The sequence below is a fragment of the Hemibagrus wyckioides genome, linkage group LG09 (genome assembly GCF_019097595.1).
Source record: "Hemibagrus wyckioides isolate EC202008001 linkage group LG09, SWU_Hwy_1.0, whole genome shotgun sequence".
NCBI lineage: Eukaryota > Metazoa > Chordata > Actinopteri > Siluriformes > Bagridae > Hemibagrus > Hemibagrus wyckioides.
In genome coordinates, this window is record NC_080718.1 from 29,345,540 (window position 1) to 29,369,018 (window position 23,479).

The 23,479-nt window shown below is 35.4% G+C and overlaps 1 protein-coding gene across 2 annotated transcripts; it reads right to left on the minus strand.

Moving 5' to 3' along the window:
- Positions 1 to 5,058: 5,058 nt before the first annotated feature.
- pank1a (pantothenate kinase 1a) lies at positions 5,059 to 12,556 on the minus strand. Of its 2 annotated transcripts, none has more exons than XM_058398335.1 (7): positions 10,344 to 11,378; positions 9,364 to 9,713; positions 9,018 to 9,271; positions 7,964 to 8,140; positions 7,648 to 7,771; positions 6,231 to 6,356; positions 5,059 to 6,030 (listed from the first exon to the last, which is right to left on the minus strand). In XM_058398335.1, the coding sequence occupies exons 2-7, from the start codon at positions 9,643 to 9,645 to the stop codon at positions 5,971 to 5,973; spliced, it is 1,023 nt and encodes a 340-aa protein (XP_058254318.1). In that variant the 5' UTR covers positions 9,646 to 9,713; positions 10,344 to 11,378; the 3' UTR covers positions 5,059 to 5,970. The 2 variants fall into 2 exon arrangements, with proteins under 2 accessions (XP_058254318.1, XP_058254317.1); XM_058398334.1 differs by lacking the exon at positions 10,344 to 11,378 and adding an exon at positions 12,241 to 12,556 and having other exon boundaries at positions 5,064 to 6,030.
- Positions 12,557 to 23,479: the final 10,923 nt, after the last annotated feature.

Consider the following 23,479-nt stretch of genomic DNA (forward strand, 5'->3'; position numbering starts at 1 on the left):
TATTTTTTATTACAAAGAGTCTATTTTCAAGCACCAGTATTAAATTGTACTACTGCTGAGTTCTGTGCTCTGATTGGTCAGAAGGTTTTATCATTATTGTTTCTATATATTTCTATAATGGCTCAGTCACAGGGACTGGGTATGTCAGACACTATACATATAAGGATTAAAAACATTGCTTTCTTCAAGATAAGAAGATATGGAAGGAGTCATCAGTGTCAGCACTTTGGAAGAGTTTTCTAATATTTTCAGGACAGAGGAGTCTGCGCTGCTTGCGGTTTCCTGGTAACGTGTTTAATGAAGTCAGGGTGTTGAGGGAACCACTGCTACTTATAGCTGCTATAACGTAATGAGAACCTGTTTCCAATGTTCTAAAAGTTACATTAAAGGCAACTATAAATGGATAAAAACTCACCTCTCTAAATATAAATATGAAGTTAAAGCATTTTATTTGTTAAATGAAGTTAAAGCAGTTTATTAGAGTTTATTCTTTTAGTGAAACCTGTGATGTTATGAAGGATCTTTATTACCACAGAGCATAGTGGTGAAGTCCAGCAGAGAGTTAATCCATGAAGTGGTGGAGTAGTCTGTGGAGAACTGCATCTGAAACTCCACAAAGAAGATGGACACACACCTGCGACAGCAACGACAAGGTTCTTTTCATGGGTTACTTAAGAAAACACAAGGACCAATCAGACAGAGGGGGAAGGGTAGGTATAGTGTGGGAATGGAAAACATTTTATTTTCAATAATGTAACTTTAAATCTTTAAAGGAAATAATAAACATATATATTTATCTTTATAAGAAAATGGAGTTCATTCAACTCTACTGTGAGGAAGAACATTCATATGGTGTGATGTTGGATATACTGATAGCGTATCATGGAGTAAAGATTAGTTTATCTCTAAAAACACACCAGGAACGTGTGGAAGACCAAACGATTCCAGATTAAAGGATGTAAGGAGCGCTATAAGAGCAGAGCTGTGTTCATACACACACCAATCCACTTTCTACTGCTGCAGCTACTGCTGGACTTCCTGTAGATCCTGAGTGACCCATGTCTCGTCCAATCAGAGGGAAGAATTCCATTCACACACTATACCTACCTTTTCCGCTTTGTGTGAATCGTCCTCGTGTTTTTGGGTTTGTTCTTGTGTTCTTTGTCTCTTTAATTGTGTCGTGTGATATTACAGTTGAAAACAGATTTCCTCTTCACTCTCTGATTTTCTTTCAGGTGTAAATGTGAGTGTTTGTGTTTTTAAAGCTAGTCGTCTAAACGCCGGTGTGAAGCTCCGCCTCCATGAAGCTAATCTGAAACGTGTAACTCACACACACGTGTTAAATCTCACAAAGTATGATAAGTCACCTGGTGACAGAGCGAGTGCAGATCATGGTGACAAAAGAAGCAGCGACAATCATCCAGCCCCATCCTCCATCGCTGGAGCGCTTCATCCCTCCACCCATCATCGCCTCCTGCTGGCAGACCAAGGAATTTAATTAAAGCAGCAAAATAGTATTATACTTAATAAACTTTATTGAAAAGAATTTAAGAAGTATAATAATAATAATAATAATAATAATAATAATAATAATAATAACATGATAATAATAATAATAATAATAATAATAATAATAATAATAATAATAATAATAATCATGTAGATAGAATAGGACAAAAGACTAAAATTAATTGAACAAAAAGAATAAAAAAAATTTATTAGTGGAATTGATAATTCATAAGTAATTCATAAATAAATAATAAAAGATGTAATGTACATTTAATGTATCTAATCGATCCTGAAGGAACTTTTCTAGCAAAAAAAAAAGTAATTAAGTAAAATGAAAAAATTGGGCAAATAAAAAAAGGATAAATAAAAAAGTTCATTATCTAAATAAATTTATTAGTATATTCTATTATACATCACATTAATATAGGACATTAAATAATTGTACATTTTATATTAAAAATAGAAAACTGTAATAGAAACTATTGCATGACATTAAAATAAAAAAAATTATTTAAATCTAGCAGAAACGGCAGAACTGAAAGTGTAAAGGTATAAAATATAAATATAGCTGCAAGCAGCAATGACGGGCCCTCGCACTATGGGCCATCACTACACGGTGCCATCGCCGCCCAGGCGCACCAGACACAGTGGGCACAGTGGGTACATGCATTAAAAGGGGAAATACCAAAAGGACAAGAGTGACAATTTGGGTCTAATGAAAGTGATCACAGCAAAGAAAACAAGAAAACTAACTCTCCATCTAAACTATATAATGGCAAAAGGGACAGTTTGGGTGTAATGAAATAGATCATAGCAATGTCCAGTGATGTCAAAAGGGACAATGACTCTCCCTCTAAACTATATTACTATATCAGTTTATATATATATATATATATATATGGAGAGAGAGAGAGAGAGAGAGAGAGAGTTACCCAGAAAAATGTATACACATGTATGCATCGTATAAATGTATACACATTTCAGGATTTAAGAAGTTTTTTTATACAAAAAAAGTATATTGTATATAGTATATTTACTAAATTTATTGCTATATGTTATAGATTGATTTATATGATGATATTATGATAATATTATTAATATTATACTAATATTATTTACATCATACTATTTTTATTTTCCTGAAGTGTATATACATTTTTTGGTTGACTCTGTATATATAAATTGTGAAAATGAAGCCATATTGTAAAGAAAATTAAAATAACGGGATAAGAGCCTCTAGTGTACTGCAGGGGTCAGATGAAAATGGACTAGTCAATGGACTGATAAATGTAGAAATTTGTTGTGAGCCGTTTGAGCGTCACAAAATCATGAAACTAAGCAGAATCACTCACAACCAGTTGTTCTTTCTATTTAAAAAATTTTGAAACATGAGGCCTTTCCACTGATAAGATATAAGAACATTAATATTTTTCTATTATGTCCTCACCATAGCAACATCATTCACAGTATCACAAATTCCTTCACAGTTTGACTGATTCTCAGCCAAATCAGGTGAAAGGAAGGGAAAACATTAGAGATTTCTAAAAGTGACACACTTCCTGCTGCCAGTTGGTGGCACTATGACTGACACTGACTTTGGACCCTGTTTGGTCAAAATCATATAAATCCCCTAGGAGGAGTATTTCAAATTCAATTGGGTGCGTTTTGCAAACATCCCAAAATACCTCACTTCCTGTGGATTAGACTTAATGACATGCAGTGTGAAAGTTGTTCAGTTCAATGAGATTTAAGTGTGTACCAAGTTTTACATGGATACGTGCAAGTGTGTATCAGCTATGCAGCAAGATGTTCCAGGGGGCGCTGTGATGGGTGTGTGCCACGCCCAGGGCCGAGCCACGGTGACGTCCTAATGGCCGCAGATTCCAACCTGTCTGCTGATTTTCAAGAGTTTTTGAGCATGTTAAGGGGTCCAAAATGCCCCGAAAGGTTGAAAAAAAATAAAATAAATAAATAAAATAAAATAAAACATAAATTCTAACGAAAACAATAGAGCTTCCGCACCTACGGTGCTTCGCTCCTTCGGTGCACGGGCCCTAAATATATATAAAAAAATGTAAAATATTGTTTCTTTAATAGGAAAAATGTTGAAGTGAGTTTTAATGTTCTTTAAAATGAGACTGAAATTTAAGCTTTCATAAGTTACCACGTGAAAAGAGAAAGAGAAAACGTACCTAACGTTAATGACGTCGTTAGGACGGTGGTTAACGTCCACCATATTCTTAATAAAGTGAACAAAATGTTTATTCACGTCTAAAGTAACAGGCTTTAAATTCTGATAGAAATCGTGAAGTGCGGCCGTACACTCACCTGGAGAGTTGCATCTGTGTCACTGAACACATCTCAAAGGTCATAAAATCATAAAATCATAAAATCAGACGGAAGTCAGATCATGATAATGCAGTTTTCCTGTTTTGTTTTTTTTGTCCTGATGCAGAAACCTGAGAAACATCAGGAACGCTCGGAGAAACTACTTCACTGTTTTACCTCCATGTTTTAATCTGAATAAAAACTCATCGGCGGTCGAAGAACACAAACTTCTGCAGCAATGTTTTTATATTTTTGTTAAATTTTATTAATTAAATGTAATCCTTAAACTTTTACATGTTTAAAATTATACATGTGTGAAAACTAAAAATAAATCCAGAAATATATTTCAATTAACTGTAGTGATCTGTCATAAGAATGTTTTACAATTGTTTTAATATTTAAAATATTTAAGTATTTATTTATTTAAAAATGTATTTTTACTTTAATACTTTACTTTCCATGTTTTTATATTATTATTATTGTTATTATTATTATTATTGTTTAAGGTTTATTTATTTATTTATTTAAACAATTAATTAATTAATTAATTTATTTATTTTTTAAATCAGCACAAAATTACCCAAAAACATTTCTGATTTTTTTTCTTTTTTCTTTTTTTTAAATAGTAAGACCTCTCTAGTTGAACCGCCACTTTTATAATTTTTTTTTAAAAACTTTATAAATATGCAAAAACTCTCTCCCACTGAGTTCTAATGGAACTGTTTCCCATTTAATTATTTAGTAAATAAGGGCAGGGATTTTTAGGATTTATAATATATTTTGAGGGTTTTAGACTTATTTTAAAAAAAGTTTGTAAATTAAATTAAATACATAGATTTATAATTATTATTTATTTCTATTACTAATTATTTATTAAACGTTTATTTAAAAAAATCAGATCCACTGTTGACCATCAGTGAGTCAAAAAAATTAAATTATTTTAATAAGTGACCTTGAAATTAAAATAATAAATTATATAAATTATAATAATACAAACATTAAAATATATTATAAAAAAAATTATTAGAAAAAAAAATTAAAATATTACAACACAGCAATAAGGTGAATGTTTATGTATATTTATTTTTTTTACAGTAAAATTTTATTTCTCCACATAAAAATATCTGAAACCAGAAATAATTTTTTTTTAAAAATCCCTTGATATATTTTACAATCTTACATACATTACAAATAAAAATAATAATAAAAAAAAATATTTTTACATTCATTAGATAAAAAATTACTTCCTGACTTTTCATGAAAAAAATACAGCACATGTCTTAAAAAACCCCACAGAAATGAAATAAAACTAAAAAAATTAATTAAAAAATAATTCACACAACGATCTTCAGATTCTTTGTTTTGTGTTTTTTTTAAATGAGATTCTTTAAAATATATTTCAAATATTCAGAATTATGGATAAACATTTTCTTTAAAAATATATATATATATAAAATATTTTTATAAAAAAATTTTTTTAGCTTTATTTCGTCCTTGTCCACAACTCTTAAACCTTCTTTTTTTAACACCTTTGAGCTTTGAAGACTTTAAGCTCCGCCCACATTCGTACCTTATATCCTTAAAATATCCTTAAAAAAACCTTCTGAATTCAGAAAATTTTCAGTTTGGAAATGAGAAATTCCAAAAAAATGACTGATTAAAAATGATTGATGATTGATGAATATTATGTTAGATTTTGATGACGATAAATTACATAAAATTATTATTTAAAAAAAAAAAAAAACATTAATTTTTTTCCTGATTAAACTATAAAGAAATAAGTTAAAATATAAGTCTTTAAAGTGATAAATATTCATTCGAGTGACAAAAATCTACATCTGTTGTTTTGTCCAGTGTGCAACTTTTCTGCATATTTAATGAGCCTCATTTACATAAATTTGCATAATTCTGGAACTGACTCTAAGAAATCAGTGATAAAGTGACCAGTGATACTGTAGTGTCCTTAAGAAGCGATTAAAAAACTAAACACACATTCTTTTAAATATTTCAGTGTGGAGAAATATTCAGACCCTATACACTGTACATCTCATCCTCCGCTGCTGTGTGTGTGTGTGTGTGTGTTAAAGGGTTAAAGGTCATGTACAGTTTACACATTAACACCATGGACGCTGCTCAGGGGGCTTCAGACCACTGCAAGAGCTCCAGGAACGCTCCGACTGCTCCGAAATATCCCTACACACACACACACACACACACACACACACACACACATACACTAATTAATATATACATTGGACCTGCAGGACATTTTATCCATAAAAATTTTACAAAATGGCTGTCCTGCTAAGTCAAATGCGCTTCGCCACGTTAGCATAAACGCCACTCAAGTCACCATGGAGATTTTTTACATTAGAGATTAAACAGATTTTTACCTCGTGTTCTAGGAAAAGAGCCTTCAGCTGTCCTCTGGACCAGAAGTCCATGGCGTACGCGAGCAGCTTCATGGACAGTGTGTTGATCCGCAAGAAATTCCCAACAAACACCACCCTGTCGATTTTCTGTTAAAAAAAATAACAGATTTTCTGGTAAAGCCATGAGATCCGCGGCGAGCTAGCTAACCATAAGTACGCTAGTCACATTCAGGCTCCGAATGAACATCACACACGTGGCTAACAAGCTAACATCAGTGACATCATTAATGCTTATTTATTTGCATAAACGAATGTAAACAGTTTGTCAGGATTCCCATTTCTAACACTGAAGACAGAGTTAAAAAGATTCAACTCTAAACTCCTTCAGATCTCACAGATCTTATTTTTCTCCCCTCAATGTTTGTGAAAAGGACACTGACCCGGTCACTGCATGGTCACCAAGAGATCTCCAGGCTTAATGATGCAATGATGAGGTCAGTATTCCTCACACACAATAAAATAATGGTCATTTTCAGGTCAGGGGTTAGTGTGGATCTGATTACCACATCATGTGGCACGACTGTGAGGAAACCACAAAAATGTGTATTAAAATAAATAAATAACAATTAAAATTAAATACATAAATAAATAATATATATTGTTATTGTGTTGTTTATAAACATGTGGGGGGTTTTATGTCTCTGTCATCAAATAAATCACGCAATGCATGTTGTAAATGTTTGGAATGTGGCCATATACCATAAATACATACATACATACATACATACATACATAAATAAATAAATAAATAAATAATTTATGAAACTTAGAAACACACACAGAGACACACACACACACACACACACAGACACACACACACACACAGACACACACACACACAGAGACACACACACAGACAGAGAGACACACACACACACACACAGACATGCACACACAGACACACACACAGAGAGACACACACACACACACACACAGACATGCACACACAGAGACACACACACAGACAGAGATACACACACAGACAGAGAGACACACACAGACACACACACACACACAGAGACACAGACACACACATACACACACACACACACACAGAGACATACACACAGACAGACACACAGACACACAGAGAGACACACACAGAGACACAGACACACAAACACACATACAGACACACACACAGAGACACAGACACACACATACACACACACACAGAGACATACACACAGACAGACACACACACAGACACACAGAGACACAGACACACACACACACACAGAGACATACACACAGACACACACACAGACACACAGAGACACAGACACACAAACACACACAGAGATACAGACACACAAACACACACAGACACACACATACACAGACACACATGCAGACACACACAGAGACACACACACACCTCGTTGAGGGCACACATGCGTGCGATGGAGCCGATGTTGTTGGTGATGGTGACCAGTGTGGCTCGGGCCAGGTCTTCTTTAGAGATAGTGTCTCTCTTCTCCTTACACATCATGTGCCCAAAACTACACACACACACACACACACCATTTCATATTAGATAAAAACATCTTTATCTCTAAATAATAAAGGCTTTAAAGGTTTAAAGGTTATTTACAGTTTACACATTAACATCAGGGGAACTGAGCTCCTGAGAGAAAACAAAAACAAACACTGAGAGAAAACACACACACACACACACACACACACACACACACCTGGAGGCCACGGTGGACCCCTGGAGGCTGAAGCGTTGATAATCTCCTCCATAAATATCCTTGACCAGTTTGTCCACGTTGTTGCCGTCTCCTCTGCTGGCCATCTCCAGCGCTTCCTCGAACGTCTCACAGCCGGTCAGCAGACAGCACAGACCCAGGAAGGTCCCGCCCCCCAGACTGGAACATAAACACTGCTCGTTATTACTGATTTATTACACACAGGGATTAATGAGGGAATCAACCAGCAGATAATCAGACACTAGCAAAAACTAAATAAATAAATAATTTATAGATTATGTGAAAATTTGCTCTGTAATTTTATTCATTTAATATTTTTTTTATTAATTTCCTTAGTCAATAAAATAAATAAATAAATAAATAAATAAATAAATAAATAAATAAATAAAAATGGAAGTCGAGCTCTAGATAACGATCTTAACAAATTTTTAATGAATAATGAATTTATAATGAATAATAATGAATTTTATTATTTTTTAAAAATATTTTTTAAATTAATTAACTGATCTGATGTCCATTTCCTTAGTCAATAAATAAATAAATAACTCACAAGTCTAAATTACAACAGATTTAAAGAAATATCCAAAAATATCACACATTTAGTATAATGAATTAATTAATTTACCAATCAATCAATCAATCAGTTGATTGGTTGATTGATTCATTATCCTAGATGTGTGATTTCTTGGATATTTCTTTAAATCTGTTTTAATTCAGACTTGTGAGTTTTATTTATTTATTCATTTATTTATTTATTTATTGACTAAGGAAATGGACATCAGATCAGTTAATTAATAAATTTTTTTTAATAATTAAAAAAAATCATTACAGAGCAATTTTTAACATAATCGTTATCTAGAGCTCGACTTCTATTTGTCTTTATTTATTTATTTATTTATCCATCTATCTAGCAATTAATTAATTAAACAATTTATTGAATAATTAATCATTAGTAATAAATTAATTGATTGGTGTATTAATTTATTAATTGGTTAATTAGTTTATTTATTTAACTGAGTCAGTTTATCTAACTGACCTGGTGCCTGTGATGCGTTTGTATTTGTTCTCGGAGTAAACGGCCAGGACGCTGACCCCTGAGCCAATGTTGACCAGCAGCATGGGGAACGGGTTCTCCAGCCGACACTGCCGCTTCACACAGCGCTGCGTATCTGTCGGGTTCTCGAAATAATAACACTCCGGTTTCCCGTTAAACCCAACCGCATCCAAATAGAGCAAGCCACGGATCAGACAGTCCAGCTCGTCCAGCTTGGCTAACTCCACGCCGGCCATCTGCAGACATGGAGACGGAGATGAAGACGCTGGAACACCGACACACCTGCGTAAATATATCACCATTAGCAATAATTAGCTGCTTATCTCACCGTCCTGAAGTCATTCTCGAACTTGTAAGCCCCGCCCCCGGTGGCGCAGACAGTCCTGTGGAGCTGGCCGATGGTCTTCTCCTGGACGGCGGCCAGGAATGGCGTGACGTCGGCCGTTTGGAAGCGGATGAAGTGCAGCGTTCCGACTCGTCCGCGCATGCTCAGGTCCCGGAGCTCCAGCTGAACGTCCCTCGCGACACACTTCCTGTACAGCGTATTGGACCGGAGGTACGAGCAGATTGTCCTCAAGCTCCCCAGCTCCTCTTCCTCCTCCTCCGTCATGTCTTGAGGCTCGAAGTACACCAGCTTCACCAGAGAGCCACCAATATCCAGACCGAACCAGGGAAAAGCTGGAGAAGAAAGAGGAAGAGAAGGAAGAGGAGGAGAGAAGGTTATCGCTCTGATCAGAAGGTTGTCAGGTTGAATCCTGGAATCTTCTGATCCTGCTCTGTTGGGGTGCTCTTTAGAACATCAGGTAGTTCAGACAGCACTCTGGAAAGAAAGTTCTTCCAGGGTTCCTTAAGGGTTCTTACCTTTCCAAAAGAATTCTGAGAGAGAAACCTTCCCTCAGAGTGACCATCAAAGAATCTTTAAAAGCCCTCTAGAGTGCATGTTATATTTAATCTACCCATAGGGGCACCCAGGAAGGGGGGCGGGGGGCAACCGTGGTGTCCATACAGAGTGGTCATGTCACTACTGCCCCCTACACCAGCCTGCTTGAACAAAACCACTACAGCAATTCTAAACATTCCACTAATTACATTTAGGTCACAACCGAAGCCACATTGAGGAGGCGGAGCAACCTGAGGAGCGTCCAATGAAATCTCACCGAGCTACAGAGACCTGACCGTAATGGTGGGTCAGCAGGCAGAGGCTCGGGTCAGACCGTTCAATCCTCAAACACTCACAATGTTTCTAATTTGTAATTCGTACACTGTGCTGTTTACTGAAAGGTAGAAGCATCTGGACATCTCACTGACCGTCTTTCTGTTTACTGCCCGACTCAAACACACGTCCGTAGCTGAGAAGAACAGAATGAAGGGAGCTGAAGGAAGGAAGAAGAACAGAAAATAAGGAGGTAAAGTGGTGTATGAAGGTCAGAGCGCTCTGTCGTGTCTGGACCGTCCAACAGTCAGATTACAAAGTGAAATGGAAATATATAAAGGTCACTTAATTATGCAAGCGGCGTTACACAACATTACACACTGGGCTGTGTGAAGACTCGGACGATTGGGGGCAAAGTTCATGCAGAGCCTCAATCAGACGCCCTGAAGTAACCTCAGATCAGATTTCACTACATTCTTCACGAGTAGGTTCTTCACTAATACACGCTCGGGACAGTAGACCATCACACACAGAATACTGACCACTGAACTGTCTGTGTGTAAATACTGACCACTGAACTGTCTGTGTGTAAATACTGACCACTGAACTGTCTGTGTGTGATTACTGACCATTGAACTGTCTGTGAGAGAGAGAGGGAGACAGAAAGACAGACAGATAAACAAACAGACAGACAGTGAAAAGAAATTATGAAAGAGAGAGAGAGACAGACAGACAGACAGACAGACAGGTATATAAACAGACAGACAGACAGACAGACAGAGAAAAACAAATATACAAAGAGAGAGAGAGACAGACAGACATATGTTGAGAAACAAATATACAGAGAGAGACAGACAGAGACAGACAGGCAGGCAGAAAACCATTTACTTTTAGCCGCAAGAAACCAGATTAACGTTATTACCATGGCAACCAGTGGTAGACACGCCTCCTGACAACTTGACAGTACAAAGACTGGAGACTTACAGAGATATCACTGTGTGTGTGAACGCTGCTAATGTCTACAGCGATACCCATGCTAGTGTCATGTATCAGTCCTGTACTGTACTCCATTAAACATTCTCAGAATCAGATTTCAGGTGACACACCATGAAGCTCTAACAGTTTCATCACAACATCTGGAACTTTCACAACATCTGGTATCAACAGACTAGTGTTTCTAACAGAGAAAGTTAAAACAGAGAGAGAGACAGAGACAGAAAGAGACGGGGAGAGAGAAACAGGGGAGAGACTTGGGGAGAGACGGGGGAGAGAGACGGGGAGAGAGACAGAGAGAGAGAGACAGGGGGGAGAGAAGGAGAGAGACAGGGAGAGAGAAAGAGAGACAAATATGCAAAGAGAAAGAGAGACAGACAGACAGATATACAAAAAGACAGACAGACAGACCAACAGGCGGTTATACACAAATATGCATAGAGAGAGGGAGAGACAAACAGACAGTGAGAGACAAATATGCAGAGAGAGATAGACAGACAAATATTCAGACAGACAACAGACAGACAGACAGGCAAATATACAAAGAGAGCGAGAGACAGACAGACAGACAGACCAATGGCGAGAGACAAATATACAAAAAGATGGAGGGTGCGAGAGAGAGAGACAGAGACAAAGACAGGAACAGATATACAGACAGACAGACAGTGAGAGACAAATATACAGAGAGAGAGAGAGACAGACAGACAGACAGACGGTGAGAGACAAATATATAGACAGACAGACATAGATTTGATAGATTTATCAGAGATGATAGATTTTCTCCTCCAGTCGCTGTGTATCAGTGAGATTAATAATAGAGAGACAAAAATGATTTTTATAATCTATCATGACATAATAAAGATATAAGATATAATATGTGTACATAGTGAAGAAGAATGTAAATATATATGTTTATGTATTATGTATAATTTCATTTAACTCTGTTCCTGTAATGATCTGCTGATGATGTTATAAAGCATCTATAACACTCTTCAGTATGAATAGCACGTGAGACGCGCTGAATATTGATGTTGATATTGTGTCTCATTTCCTGCTTACCTGGATTCTTCTGACATTTCAGCTTCATCTTCTGGCTCTGACCTGCACAGAACTCCTTCTTTAATCGAACAAATCCAACAAAAACGCCTAGAGATGGAGAAAAGTGAACTTTGTGTACCATTAAAACTGACGAGGAAATGTTGTGTACATATACAAGCAGCCCCTTTAAACGCCTCGTGCCGCAAAAACTCGACAGCTGATTGGTCCGCATGGCCGGCGGCCTCGCCGCCTGACCGCACGTTGCCCAATCCGAGCGCAGAGAGCTGACCAATCGGCGCGCAGGAAGAAGCCTGGCCGTCATGTCGACGGGTTCAGTGACTAACAGAGAAGTGCAGTGTGACAGAAAAGTCCGGTTTATCTCGATCTCAGGAAAAACAAGATAAATCTTTAGTTTTTAAACTTTATTTCTCTTCTTTTAGAGTTACTCATATTACAAAGTTAATGTTAAGTCCCAAAAAACCGATCAAATCCCTTTGTAAGCATTATTACTACTATTACCATTACACATGATGAGAATTCCGTTAATAAAATGTTTATTAAATATTAGGAGTGTTCAATTACACACATTTCTGCACAGTTTCATCATCACTAGTCTTCTGTATGACATTGAGAAGCTGAGTCTCCTGGGCCTGAACCCCTCTCTCTGCAACTGGATCCTGGATTTCCTGACTGGGAGACCTCAGTCAGTCCGGATCGGGAGCAGTATCTCCAGCACCACCACACTGAGCACTGGAGCTCCTCAGGGCTGTGTGCTCAGTCCACTGCTGTTCACTCTGCTGACTCACGACTGTGCAGCAATGCACAGCTCCAACCACATCGTCAAGTTCGCCGATGACACGACCGTGGTGGGTCTCATCAGCAAGAACGACGAGTCAGCATACAGAGAGGAGGTGCAACATCTAACAGCCTGGTGCAGAGCCAACAACCTCTCCCTGAACATCGACAAGACTAAAGAGATGGTTGTTGACTTCAGGAGAGCACAGAGTGACCATTCTCCACTGTCCATCGACGGATCCTCTGTGAAGATCATCAAGAGCACCAAATTCCTTGGTGTCCATCTGGCGGAGAACTTCACCTGGTCACTCAACACCAGCTCCATCACCAAGAAAGCCCAGCAGCGCCTCTACTTCCTGAGGAGGCTGAGGAAAGCCCATCTCCCTTCCCCCATCCCGACTTTGTTCTACAGACGGACCATCGAGAGCGTCCTGAGCAGCTGCATCACTGCCTGGTTTGGGAACTGCACCGTCTCGGATCACAAGACCCTTCAGGGGATAGTGAGGACAGCTGAGAAGATCAACGGAGTCTCTCTCCCCTCTATCACAGACATTTACACCGCACACTGCATCCGCAAAGCCAACAGCATTGTGACAGACACACACACACCCCTCAAACACACTCTTACACACCCCACACACCCCTCACACACACTCTTACACACCCCACACACCCCTCACACACACTCTTACACACCCCACACACCCCTCACACACACTCTTCACCCTCCTGCCATCTGGAAAGAGGTACCGGAGCATTCGGGCCTCACAACCAGACTGTGTAACAGTGTCTTTCCTCAAGCCATCAGGCTCCTCAACACCCGGGACTGAACTGTTCTACACTCTCTCACACACACACACACACACTCTCACTCAGGACTGAACTGTTCTACACTCTCTCACACACACACACACACACTCTCACTCAGGACTGAACTGTTCTACACTCTCTCACACACACACACACACACTCTCACTCAGGACTGAACTGTATATCAACTCTCTGTCTCTCTCACACACAGATACACACACTCTCTCTTGACTGTGTGGACGCACACACACACACACATAACTTATACTGTTCATTACTTACTGCACTACCTCTACCTGTCATCCGCTGCTATAGTTATATTTATGTTTATTATAACACCACTCTGTGGTGTTGTTTGTTGTTTTTGTTGAACTTGTTGTTGTATGTTTCTGTAGCACCAGGTCCTGGAGAAACGTTGTTTCATTTCACTATGTACTGCGTCAGATATATGTGGAGGAAATGACAATAAAGCTTCTTGAATCTTGAATCTTGAATCACAGTGGACCTGATGACCAGAGTTTACTTCTGATTGTCTGGACACTTCACCAGTATCCATACTGGATTTTTTTTATTTCCAATTCAGAGAATTCAATGAACTGCTCATGTTACTGAGAAACACACAGAAGTGTAAACTACTGACACTGGAGACTCCTTACACACACACACACACACACACACACTGATACACACACACACACACACACACTGATACACACACACACTGATACACACACACACACACTGAAACACACACACACTGATACACACACTGATACACACACAAACACACACTGACACTGGAGACTCTTTTCACACATCATACACACACACTGATACATACACACACACTGATACACACACACACTGATACACACACACACACACACTGATACACACACACACTGACACTGGAGACTCCTTACACACATCATACACACACACTGATAGTAGTAGTTGTTGTTGTTGTAGTGGTAGTTGTTGTTGTTATTATTGTTTTTTTATTGTCGTTATTGTAGTAGTAGTAGTTGTTGTTGTGGTTGTTGTTGTTATTGCAGTAGTAGTAGTTGTTGTTGTTGTGGTTGTTGTTATTGTAGTAGTAGTAGTTGTTGTTGTTGTTGTTGTGGTTGTTGTTGTTATTGTAGTAGTAGTAGTAGTACTTGTTGTGGTTGTTGTTGTTATTGTAGTAGTAGTTGTTGTTGTTGTTGTTGTGGTTGTTATTGTAGTAGTAGTAGTAGTTGTTGTTGTTGTTGTTGTTGTTATAGTAGTAGTAGTTGTTGTTGTGGTTGTTGTTATTGTAGTAGTAGTAGTTGTTGTGGTTGTTGTTATTGTAGTAGTAGTAGTAGTTGTTGCTGTTGTTGTTATTGTAGTAGTAGTAGTAGTAGTTGTTGTTGTTGTGGTTGTTGTTGTTATTGTAGTAGTAGTAGTTGTTGTTATTGTAGTAGTAGTAGTAGTAGTAGTAGTTGTTGTTATTGTAGTAGAATAGTAGTAGTAGTAGTAGTTGTTGCTGTTATTGTTATTGTAGTAGTAGTAGTTGTTGTTGTTGTGGTTGTTGTTGTTATTGTAGTAGTAGTAGTAGTAGTTGTTGCTGTTGTTGTTATTGTAGTAGTAGTAGTAGTAGTAGTAGTTGTTGCTGTTGTTGTTATTGTAGTAGTAGTAGTTGTTGTTATTGTAGTAGTAGTAGTTGTTGTTATTGTAGTAGTAGTAGTAGTTGTTGTGGTTGTTGTTGTGGTTGTTGTTGTTATTGCAGTAGTAGTTGTTGTTGTTGTGGTTGTTGTTGTTATTGTAGTAGTAGTAGTTGTTGTTATTGTAGTAGAATAGTAGTAGTAGTAGTTGTTGCTGTTGTTGTTATTGTAGTAGTAGTAGTAGTAGTTGTTGTTGTTGTGGTTGTTGTTGTTATTGTAGTAGTAGTAGTTGTTGTTATTGTAGTAGTAGTAGTAGTAGTAGTAGTTGTTGTTATTGTAGTAGTAGTAGTAGTAGTTGTTGCTGTTGTTGTTATTGTAGTAGTAGTAGTAGTAGTTGTTGCTGTTGTGGTTGTTGTTGTTATTGTAGTAGTAGTAGTTGTTGTTATTGTAGTAGTAGTAGTAGTAGTAGTAGTTGTTGCTGTTGTTGTTATTGTAGTAGTAGTAATAGTAGTTGTTGTTGTGGTTGTTGTTATTGTAGTAGTAGTAGTTGTTGTTATTGTAGTAGTAGTAGTTGTTGTTATTGTAGTAGTAGTAGTAGTAGTAGTTGTTGCTGTTGTTGTTATTGTAGTAGTAGTAGTAGTAGTTGTTGTTGTTGTGGTTGTTGTTATTGTAGTAGTAGTAGTTGTTGTTATTGTAGTAGTAGTAGTAGTAGTAGTAGTTGTTGCTGTTGTTATTGTAGTAGTAGTAGTAGTAGTTGTTGTTGTTGTGGTTGTTGTTGTTATTGTAGTAGTAGTAGTAGTAGTAGTTGTTATTGTAGTAGTAGTAGTTGTTGTTATTGTAGTAGAATAGTAGTAGTAGTAGTTGTTGCTGTTGTTGTTATTGTAGTAGTAGTAGTAGTAGTTGTTGTTGTTGTGGTTGTTGTTGTTATTGTAGTAGTAGTAGTTGTTGTTATTGTAGTAGTAGTAGTAGTAGTAGTAGTTGTTGTTATTGTAGTAGTAGTAGTAGTAGTTGTTGCTGTTGTTGTTATTGTAGTAGTAGTAGTAGTAGTTGTTGCTGTTGTGGTTGTTGTTGTTATTGTAGTAGTAGTAGTTGTTGTTATTGTAGTAGTAGTAGTAGTAGTAGTAGTTGTTGTTATTGTAGTAGTAGTAGTAGTAGTTGTTGCTGTTGTTGTTATTGTAGTAGTAGTAGTAGTAGTTGTTGCTGTTGTGGTTGTTGTTGTTATTGTAGTAGTAGTAGTTGTTGTTATTGTAGTAGTAGTAGTAGTAGTAGTAGTTGTTGCTGTTGTTGTTATTGTAGTAGTAGTAATAGTAGTTGTTGTTGTGGTTGTTGTTGTTATTGTAGTAGTAGTAGTTGTTGTTATTGTAGTAGTAGTAGTTGTTGTTATTGTAGTAGTAGTAGTAGTAGTAGTTGTTGCTGTTGTTGTTATTGTAGTAGTAGTAGTAGTAGTTGTTGTTGTTGTGGTTGTTGTTATTGTAGTAGTAGTAGTTGTTGTTATTGTAGTAGTAGTAGTAGTAGTAGTAGTTGTTGCTGTTGTTGTTATTGTAGTAGTAGTAGTAGTAGTTGTTGTTGTTGTGGTTGTTGTTATTGTAGTAGTAGTAGTTGTTGTTATTGTAGTAGTAGTAGTAGTAGTAGTAGTTGTTGCTGTTGTTATTGTAGTAGTAGTAGTAGTAGTTGTTGTTGTTGTGGTTGTTGTTGTTATTGTAGTAGTAGTAGTAGTAGTAGTAGTTGTTATTGTAGTAGTAGTAGTTGTTGTTATTGTAGTAGAATAGTAGTAGTAGTAGTTGTTGCTGTTGTTGTTATTGTAGTAGTAGTAGTAGTAGTTGTTGTTGTTGTGGTTGTTGTTGTTATTGTAGTAGTAGTTGTTGTTGTTATTGTAGTAGTAGTAGTTGTTGTTATTGTAGTAGTAGTAGTAGTAGTTGTTGCTGTTGTTGTTATTGTAGTAGTAGTAGTAGTAGTTGTTGCTGTTGTGGTTGTTGTTGTTATTGTAGTAGTAGTAGTTGTTGTTATTGTAGTAGTAGTAGTAGTAGTAGTAGTTGTTGCTGTTGTTGTTATTGTAGTAGTAGTAATAGTAGTTGTTGTTGTGGTTGTTGTTGTTATTGTAGTAGTAGTAGTTGTTGTTATTGTAGTAGTAGTAGTTGTTGTTATTGTAGTAGTAGTAGTAGTAGTAGTTGTTGCTGTTGTTGTTATTGTAGTAGTAGTAGTAGTAGTTGTTGTTGTTGTGGTTGTTGTTATTGTAGTAGTAGTAGTTGTTGTTATTGTAGTAGTAGTAGTAGTAGTTGTTGCTGTTGTTGTTATTGTAGTAGTAGTAGTAGTAGTTGTTGTTGTTGTGGTTGTTGTTATTGTAGTAGTAGTAGTTGTTGTTATTGTAGTAGTAGTAGTAGTAGTAGTAGTTGTTGCTGTTGTTATTGTAGTAGTAGTAGTAGTAGTTGTTGTTGTTGTGGTTGTTGTTGTTATTGTAGTAGTAGTAGTAGTAGTAGTAGTTGTTATTGTAGTAGTAGTAGTTGTTGTTATTGTAGTAGAATAGTAGTAGTAGTAGTTGTTGCTGTTGTTGTTATTGTAGTAGTAGTAGTAGTAGTTGTTGTTGTTGTGGTTGTTGTTGTTATTGTAGTAGTAGTTGTTGTTGTTATTGTAGTAGTAGTAGTAGTAGTAGTAGTTGTTGTTATTGTAGTAGTAGTAGTAGTAGTTGTTGCTGTTGTTGTTATTGTAGTAGTAGTAGTAGTAGTTGTTGCTGTTGTGGTTGTTGTTGTTATTGTAGTAGTAGTAGTTGTTGTTATTGTAGTAGTAGTAGTAGTAGTAGTAGTTGTTGTTATTGTAGTAGTAGTAGTAGTAGTTGTTGCTGTTGTTGTTATTGTAGTAGTAGTAGTAGTAGTTGTTGCTGTTGTGGTTGTTGTTGTTATTGTAGTAGTAGTAGTTGTTGTTATTGTAGTAGTAGTAGTAGTAGTAGTAGTTGTTGCTGTTGTTGTTATTGTAGTAGTAGTAATAGTAGTTGTTGTTGTGGTTGTTGTTGTTATTGTAGTAGTAGTAGTTGTTGTTATTGTAGTAGTAGTAGTTGTTGTTATTGTAGTAGTAGTAGTAGTAGTAGTTGTTGCTGTTGTTGTTATTGTAGTAGTAGTAGTAGTAGTTGTTGTTGTTGTGGTTGTTGTTATTGTAGTAGTAGTAGTTGTTGTTATTGTAGTAGTAGTAGTAGTAGTAGTAGTTGTTGCTGTTGTTGTTATTGTAGTAGTAGTAGTAGTAGTTGTTGTTGTTGTGGTTGTTGTTATTGTAGTAGTAGTAGTAGTAGTAGTAGTAGTTGTTGCTGTTGTTATTGTAGTAGTAGTAGTAGTAGTTGTTGTTGTTGTGGTTGTTGTTGTTATTGTAGTAGTAGTAGTAGTAGTAGTAGTTGTTATTGTAGTAGTAGTAGTTGTTGTTATTGTAGTAGAATAGTAGTAGTAGTAGTTGTTGCTGTTGTTGTTATTGTAGTAGTAGTAGTAGTAGTTGTTGTTGTTGTGGTTGTTGTTGTTATTGTAGTAGTAGTTGTTGTTGTTATTGTAGTAGTAGTAGTAGTAGTAGTAGTTGTTGTTATTGTAGTAGTAGTAGTAGTAGTTGTTGCTGTTGTTGTTATTGTAGTAGTAGTAGTAGTAGTTGTTGCTGTTGTGGTTGTTGTTGTTATTGTAGTAGTAGTAGTTGTTGTTATTGTAGTAGTAGTAGTAGTAGTAGTAGTAGTTGTTGCTGTTGTTGTTATTGTAGTAGTAGTAATAGTAGTTGTTGTTGTGGTTGTTGTTGTTATTGTAGTAGTAGTAGTTGTTGTTATTGTAGTAGTAGTAGTTGTTGTTATTGTAGTAGTAGTAGTAGTAGTAGTAGTTGTTGCTGTTGTTGTTATTGTAGTAGTAGTAGTAGTAGTAGTAGTTGTTGTGGTTGTTGTTATTGTAGTAGTAGTAGTTGTTGTTATTGTAGTAGTAGTAGTAGTAGTAGTAGTTGTTGCTGTTGTTGTTATTGTAGTAGTAGTAGTAGTAGTTGTTGTTGTTGTGGTTGTTGTTATTGTAGTAGTAGTAGTTGTTGTTATTGTAGTAGTAGTAGTAGTAGTAGTAGTTGTTGCTGTTGTTATTGTAGTAGTAGTAGTAGTTGTTGTTGTTGTGGTTGTTGTTGTTATTGTAGTAGTAGTAGTAGTAGTAGTTGTTATTGTAGTAGTAGTAGTTGTTGTTATTGTAGTAGAATAGTAGTAGTAGTAGTAGTAGTTGTTGCTGTTGTTGTTATTGTAGTAGTAGTAGTAGTTGTTGTTGTGGTTGTTGTTGTTATTGCAGTAGTAGTAGTAGTAGTAGTTGTTATTGTAGTAGTAGTAGTTGTTGTTATTGTAGTAGAATAGTAGTAGTAGTAGTTGTTGTTGTTGTTGTTGTTATTGTAGTAGTAGTAGTTGTTGTTATTGTAGTAGTAGTAGTAGTAGTTGTTGCTGTTGTTGTTATTGTAGTAGTAGTAGTAGTAGTAGTTGTTGCTGTTGTGGTTGTTGTTGTTATTGTAGTAGTAGTAGTTGTTGTTATTGTAGTAGTAGTAGTAGTAGTAGTTGTTGCTGTTGTTGTTATTGTAGTAGTAGTAGTAGTAGTTGTTGTTGTGGTTGTTGTTGTTATTGTAGTAGTAGTAGTTGTTGTTATTGTAGTAGTAGTAGTAGTAGTAGTTGTTGTTATTGTAGTAGTAGTAGTAGTAGTAGTAGTTGTTGCTGTTGTTGTTATTGTAGTAGTAGTAGTAGTAGTTGTTGTTGTTGTGGTTGTTGTTATTGTAGTAGTAGTAGTTGTTGTTATTGTAGTAGTAGTAGTAGTTGTTGTTGTGGTTGTTGTTGTTATTGTAGTAGTAGTAGTAGTTGTTGCTGTTGTTGTTATTGTAGTAGTAGTAGTAGTTGTTGTTATTGTTGTTATTGTAGTAGTAGTAGTTGTTATTGTAGTAGTAGTAGTTGTTGTTATTGTAGTAGTAGTAGTAGTTGTTGTTATTGTTGTTATTGTAGTAGTAGTAGTAGTAGTAGTTGTTGTTGTTGTTATTGCAGTAGTAGTAGTAGTTGTTGTGGTTGTTGTTGTTATTGTAGTAGTAGTAGTAGTTGTTGTTATTGTAGTTATTGTAGTAGTAGTAGTAGTACTTGTTGCTGTTGTTGTTATTGTAGTAGTAGTAGTTGTTGTTGTGGTTGTTGTTGTTATTGCAGTAGTAGTAGTAGTTGTTGTGGTTGTTGTTGTTATTGTAGTAGTAGTAGTAGTAGTAGTAGTAGTTGTTGCTGTTGTTGTTATTGTAGTAGTAGTAGTAGTTGTTGTGGTTGTTGTTGTTATTGCAGTAGTAGTAGTAGTTGTTGTTGTGGTTGTTGTTGTTATTGTAGTAGTAGTTGTTGTTGTTGTGGTTGTTGTTATTGTAGTAGTAGTAGTAGTTGTTGCTGTTGTTGTTATTGTAGTAGTAGTAGTAGTAGTTGTTGTTGTTGTGGTTGTTGTTGTTATTGTAGTAGTAGTAGTTGTTGTTATTGTAGTAGTAGTAGTTGTTGTTTTAGTTGTTGTTGTATTGTAGTAGTGTTGTTGTTGTTATTGTAGTAGTTAGTTGTTGTTGTTATTGTTGTTATTGTAGTAGTAGTAGTTGTTGTAGTAGTAGTAGTAGTAGTTGTTGTTATTGTAGTAGTAGTAGTTGTTGTTATTGTAGTAGTAGTAGTAGTTGTTGTTATTGTTGTTATTGTAGTAGTAGTAGTTGTTGTTATTGTAGTAGTAGTAGTTGTTGTTGTTATTGTTGTTATTGTAGTAGTAGTAGTTGTTGTTGTTATTGTAGTAGTAGTAGTTGTTGTTATTGTAGTAGTGTTAGTTGTAGTTGTTATTGTAGTAGTGGTAGTTGTTGTTGTTATTGTTGTTATTGTAGTAGTAGTAGTTGTTGTAGTAGTAGTAGTAGTAGTTGTTATTGTAGTAGTAGTAGTAGTTGTTGTTATTGTTGTTATTGTAGTAGTAGTAGTTGTTGTTGTTATTGTTGTTATTGTAGTAGTAGTAGTTGTTGTTATTGTAGTAGTAGTAGTTGTTGTTATTGTAGTAGTAGTAGTTGTTGTTATTGTTGTTATTGTAGTAGTAGTAGTTGTTGTTGTTATTGTAGTAGTAGTAGTTGTTGTTATTGTAGTAGTAGTAGTTGTTGTTATTGTAGTAGTAGTAGTAGTTGTTGTTATTGTTGTTATTGTAGTAGTAGTAGTTGTTGTTATTGTAGTAGTAGTAGTTGTTGTTATTGTAGTAGTAGTAGTTGTTGTTATTGTAGTAGTAGTAGTTGTTGTTATTGTAGTAGTAGTAGTTGTTGTTATTGTAGTAGTAGTAGTTGTTGTTGTTATTGTTGTTATTGTAGTAGTAGTAGTTGTTGTTATTGTAGTAGTAGTAGTTGTTGTTGTTATTGTAGTAGTAGTAGTAGTTGTTATTGTAGTAGTAGTAGTAGTTGTTGTTATTGTTGTTATTGTAGTAGTAGTAGTTGTTGTTATTGTAGTAGTAGTAGTTGTTGTTGTTATTGTTGTTATTGTAGTAGTAGTAGTTGTTGTTGTTATTGTAGTAGTAGTAGTAGTTGTTATTGTAGTAGTAGTAGTAGTTGTTATTGTAGTAGTAGTAGTTGTTATTGTTGTTATTGTAGTAGTAGTTGTTGTTGTTATTGTAGTAGTAGTAGTAGTTGTTATTGTTATTGTAGTAGTAGTAGTTGTTGTTATTGTAGTAGTAGTAGTTGTTGTTGTTATTGTAGTAGTAGTAGTAGTTGTTATTGTAGTAGTAGTAGTAGTTGTTATTGTAGTAGTAGTAGTAGTTGTTGTTATTGTTGTTATTGTAGTAGTAGTAGTTGTTGTTGTTATTGTAGTAGTAGTAGTTGTTGTTGTTATTGTTGTTATTGTAGTAGTAGTTGTTGTTGTTATTGTAGTAGTAGTAGTTGTTGTTATTGTAGTAGTAGTAGTAGTAGTTGTTATTGTAGTAGTAGTAGTAGTTGTTATTGTTGTTATTGTAGTAGTAGTTGTTGTTTTTATTGTAGTAGTAGTAGTTGTTGTTATTGTTGTTATTGTAGTAGTAGTAGTTGTTGTTGTTATTGTAGTAGTAGTAGTAGTTGTTATTGTAGTAGTAGTAGTAGTTGTTATTGTAGTAGTAGTAGTAGTTGTTATTGTAGTAGTAGTAGTAGTTGTTGTTGTTATTGTAGTAGTAGTAGTTGTTGTTATTGTAGTAGTAGTAGTTGTTGTTGTTATTGTTGTTATTGTAGTAGTAGTAGTAGTAGTTGTTATTGTAGTAGTAGTAGTTGTTGTTATTGTAGTAGTAGTAGTAGTTGTTATTGTAGTAGTAGTAGTAGTTGTTGTTATTGTTGTTATTGTAGTAGTAGTTGTTGTTGTTATTGTAGTAGTAGTAGTAGTTGTTATTGTAGTAGTAGTAGTAGTTGTTGTTGTTGTTATTGTTATTGTAGTAGTTAGTTGTTGTTTATTGTAGTAGTAGTTGTTGTTATTGTTGTTATTGTAGTAGTAGTAGTTGTTGTTGTTATTGTAGTAGTAGTAGTTGTTATTGTAGTAGTAGTAGTAGTTGTTGTTATTGTTGTTATTGTAGTAGTAGTAGTTGTTGTTATTGTAGTAGTAGTAGTAGTTGTTGTTATTGTTGTTATTGTAGTAGTAGTAGTAGTTGTTGTTATTGTAGTAGTAGTAGTTGTTGTTGTTATTGTTGTTATTGTAGTAGTAGTTGTTGTTGTTATTGTAGTAGTAGTAGTTGTTGTTGTTATTGTTGTTATTGTAGTAGTAGTAGTTGTTGTTGTTATTGTAGTAGTAGTAGTTGTTGTTATTGTAGTAGTAGTAGTAGTTGTTATTGTAGTAGTAGTAGTAGTTGTTATTGTTGTTATTGTAGTAGTAGTTGTTGTTGTTATTGTTGTTATTGTAGTAGTAGTAGTTGTTGTTGTTATTGTAGTAGTAGTAGTAGTTGTTATTGTAGTAGTAGTAGTAGTTGTTGTTATTGTTGTTATTGTAGTAGTAGTTGTTGTTGTTATTGTAGTAGTAGTAGTTGTTGTTGTTATTGTAGTAGTAGTAGTTGTTGTTGTTATTGTTGTTATTGTAG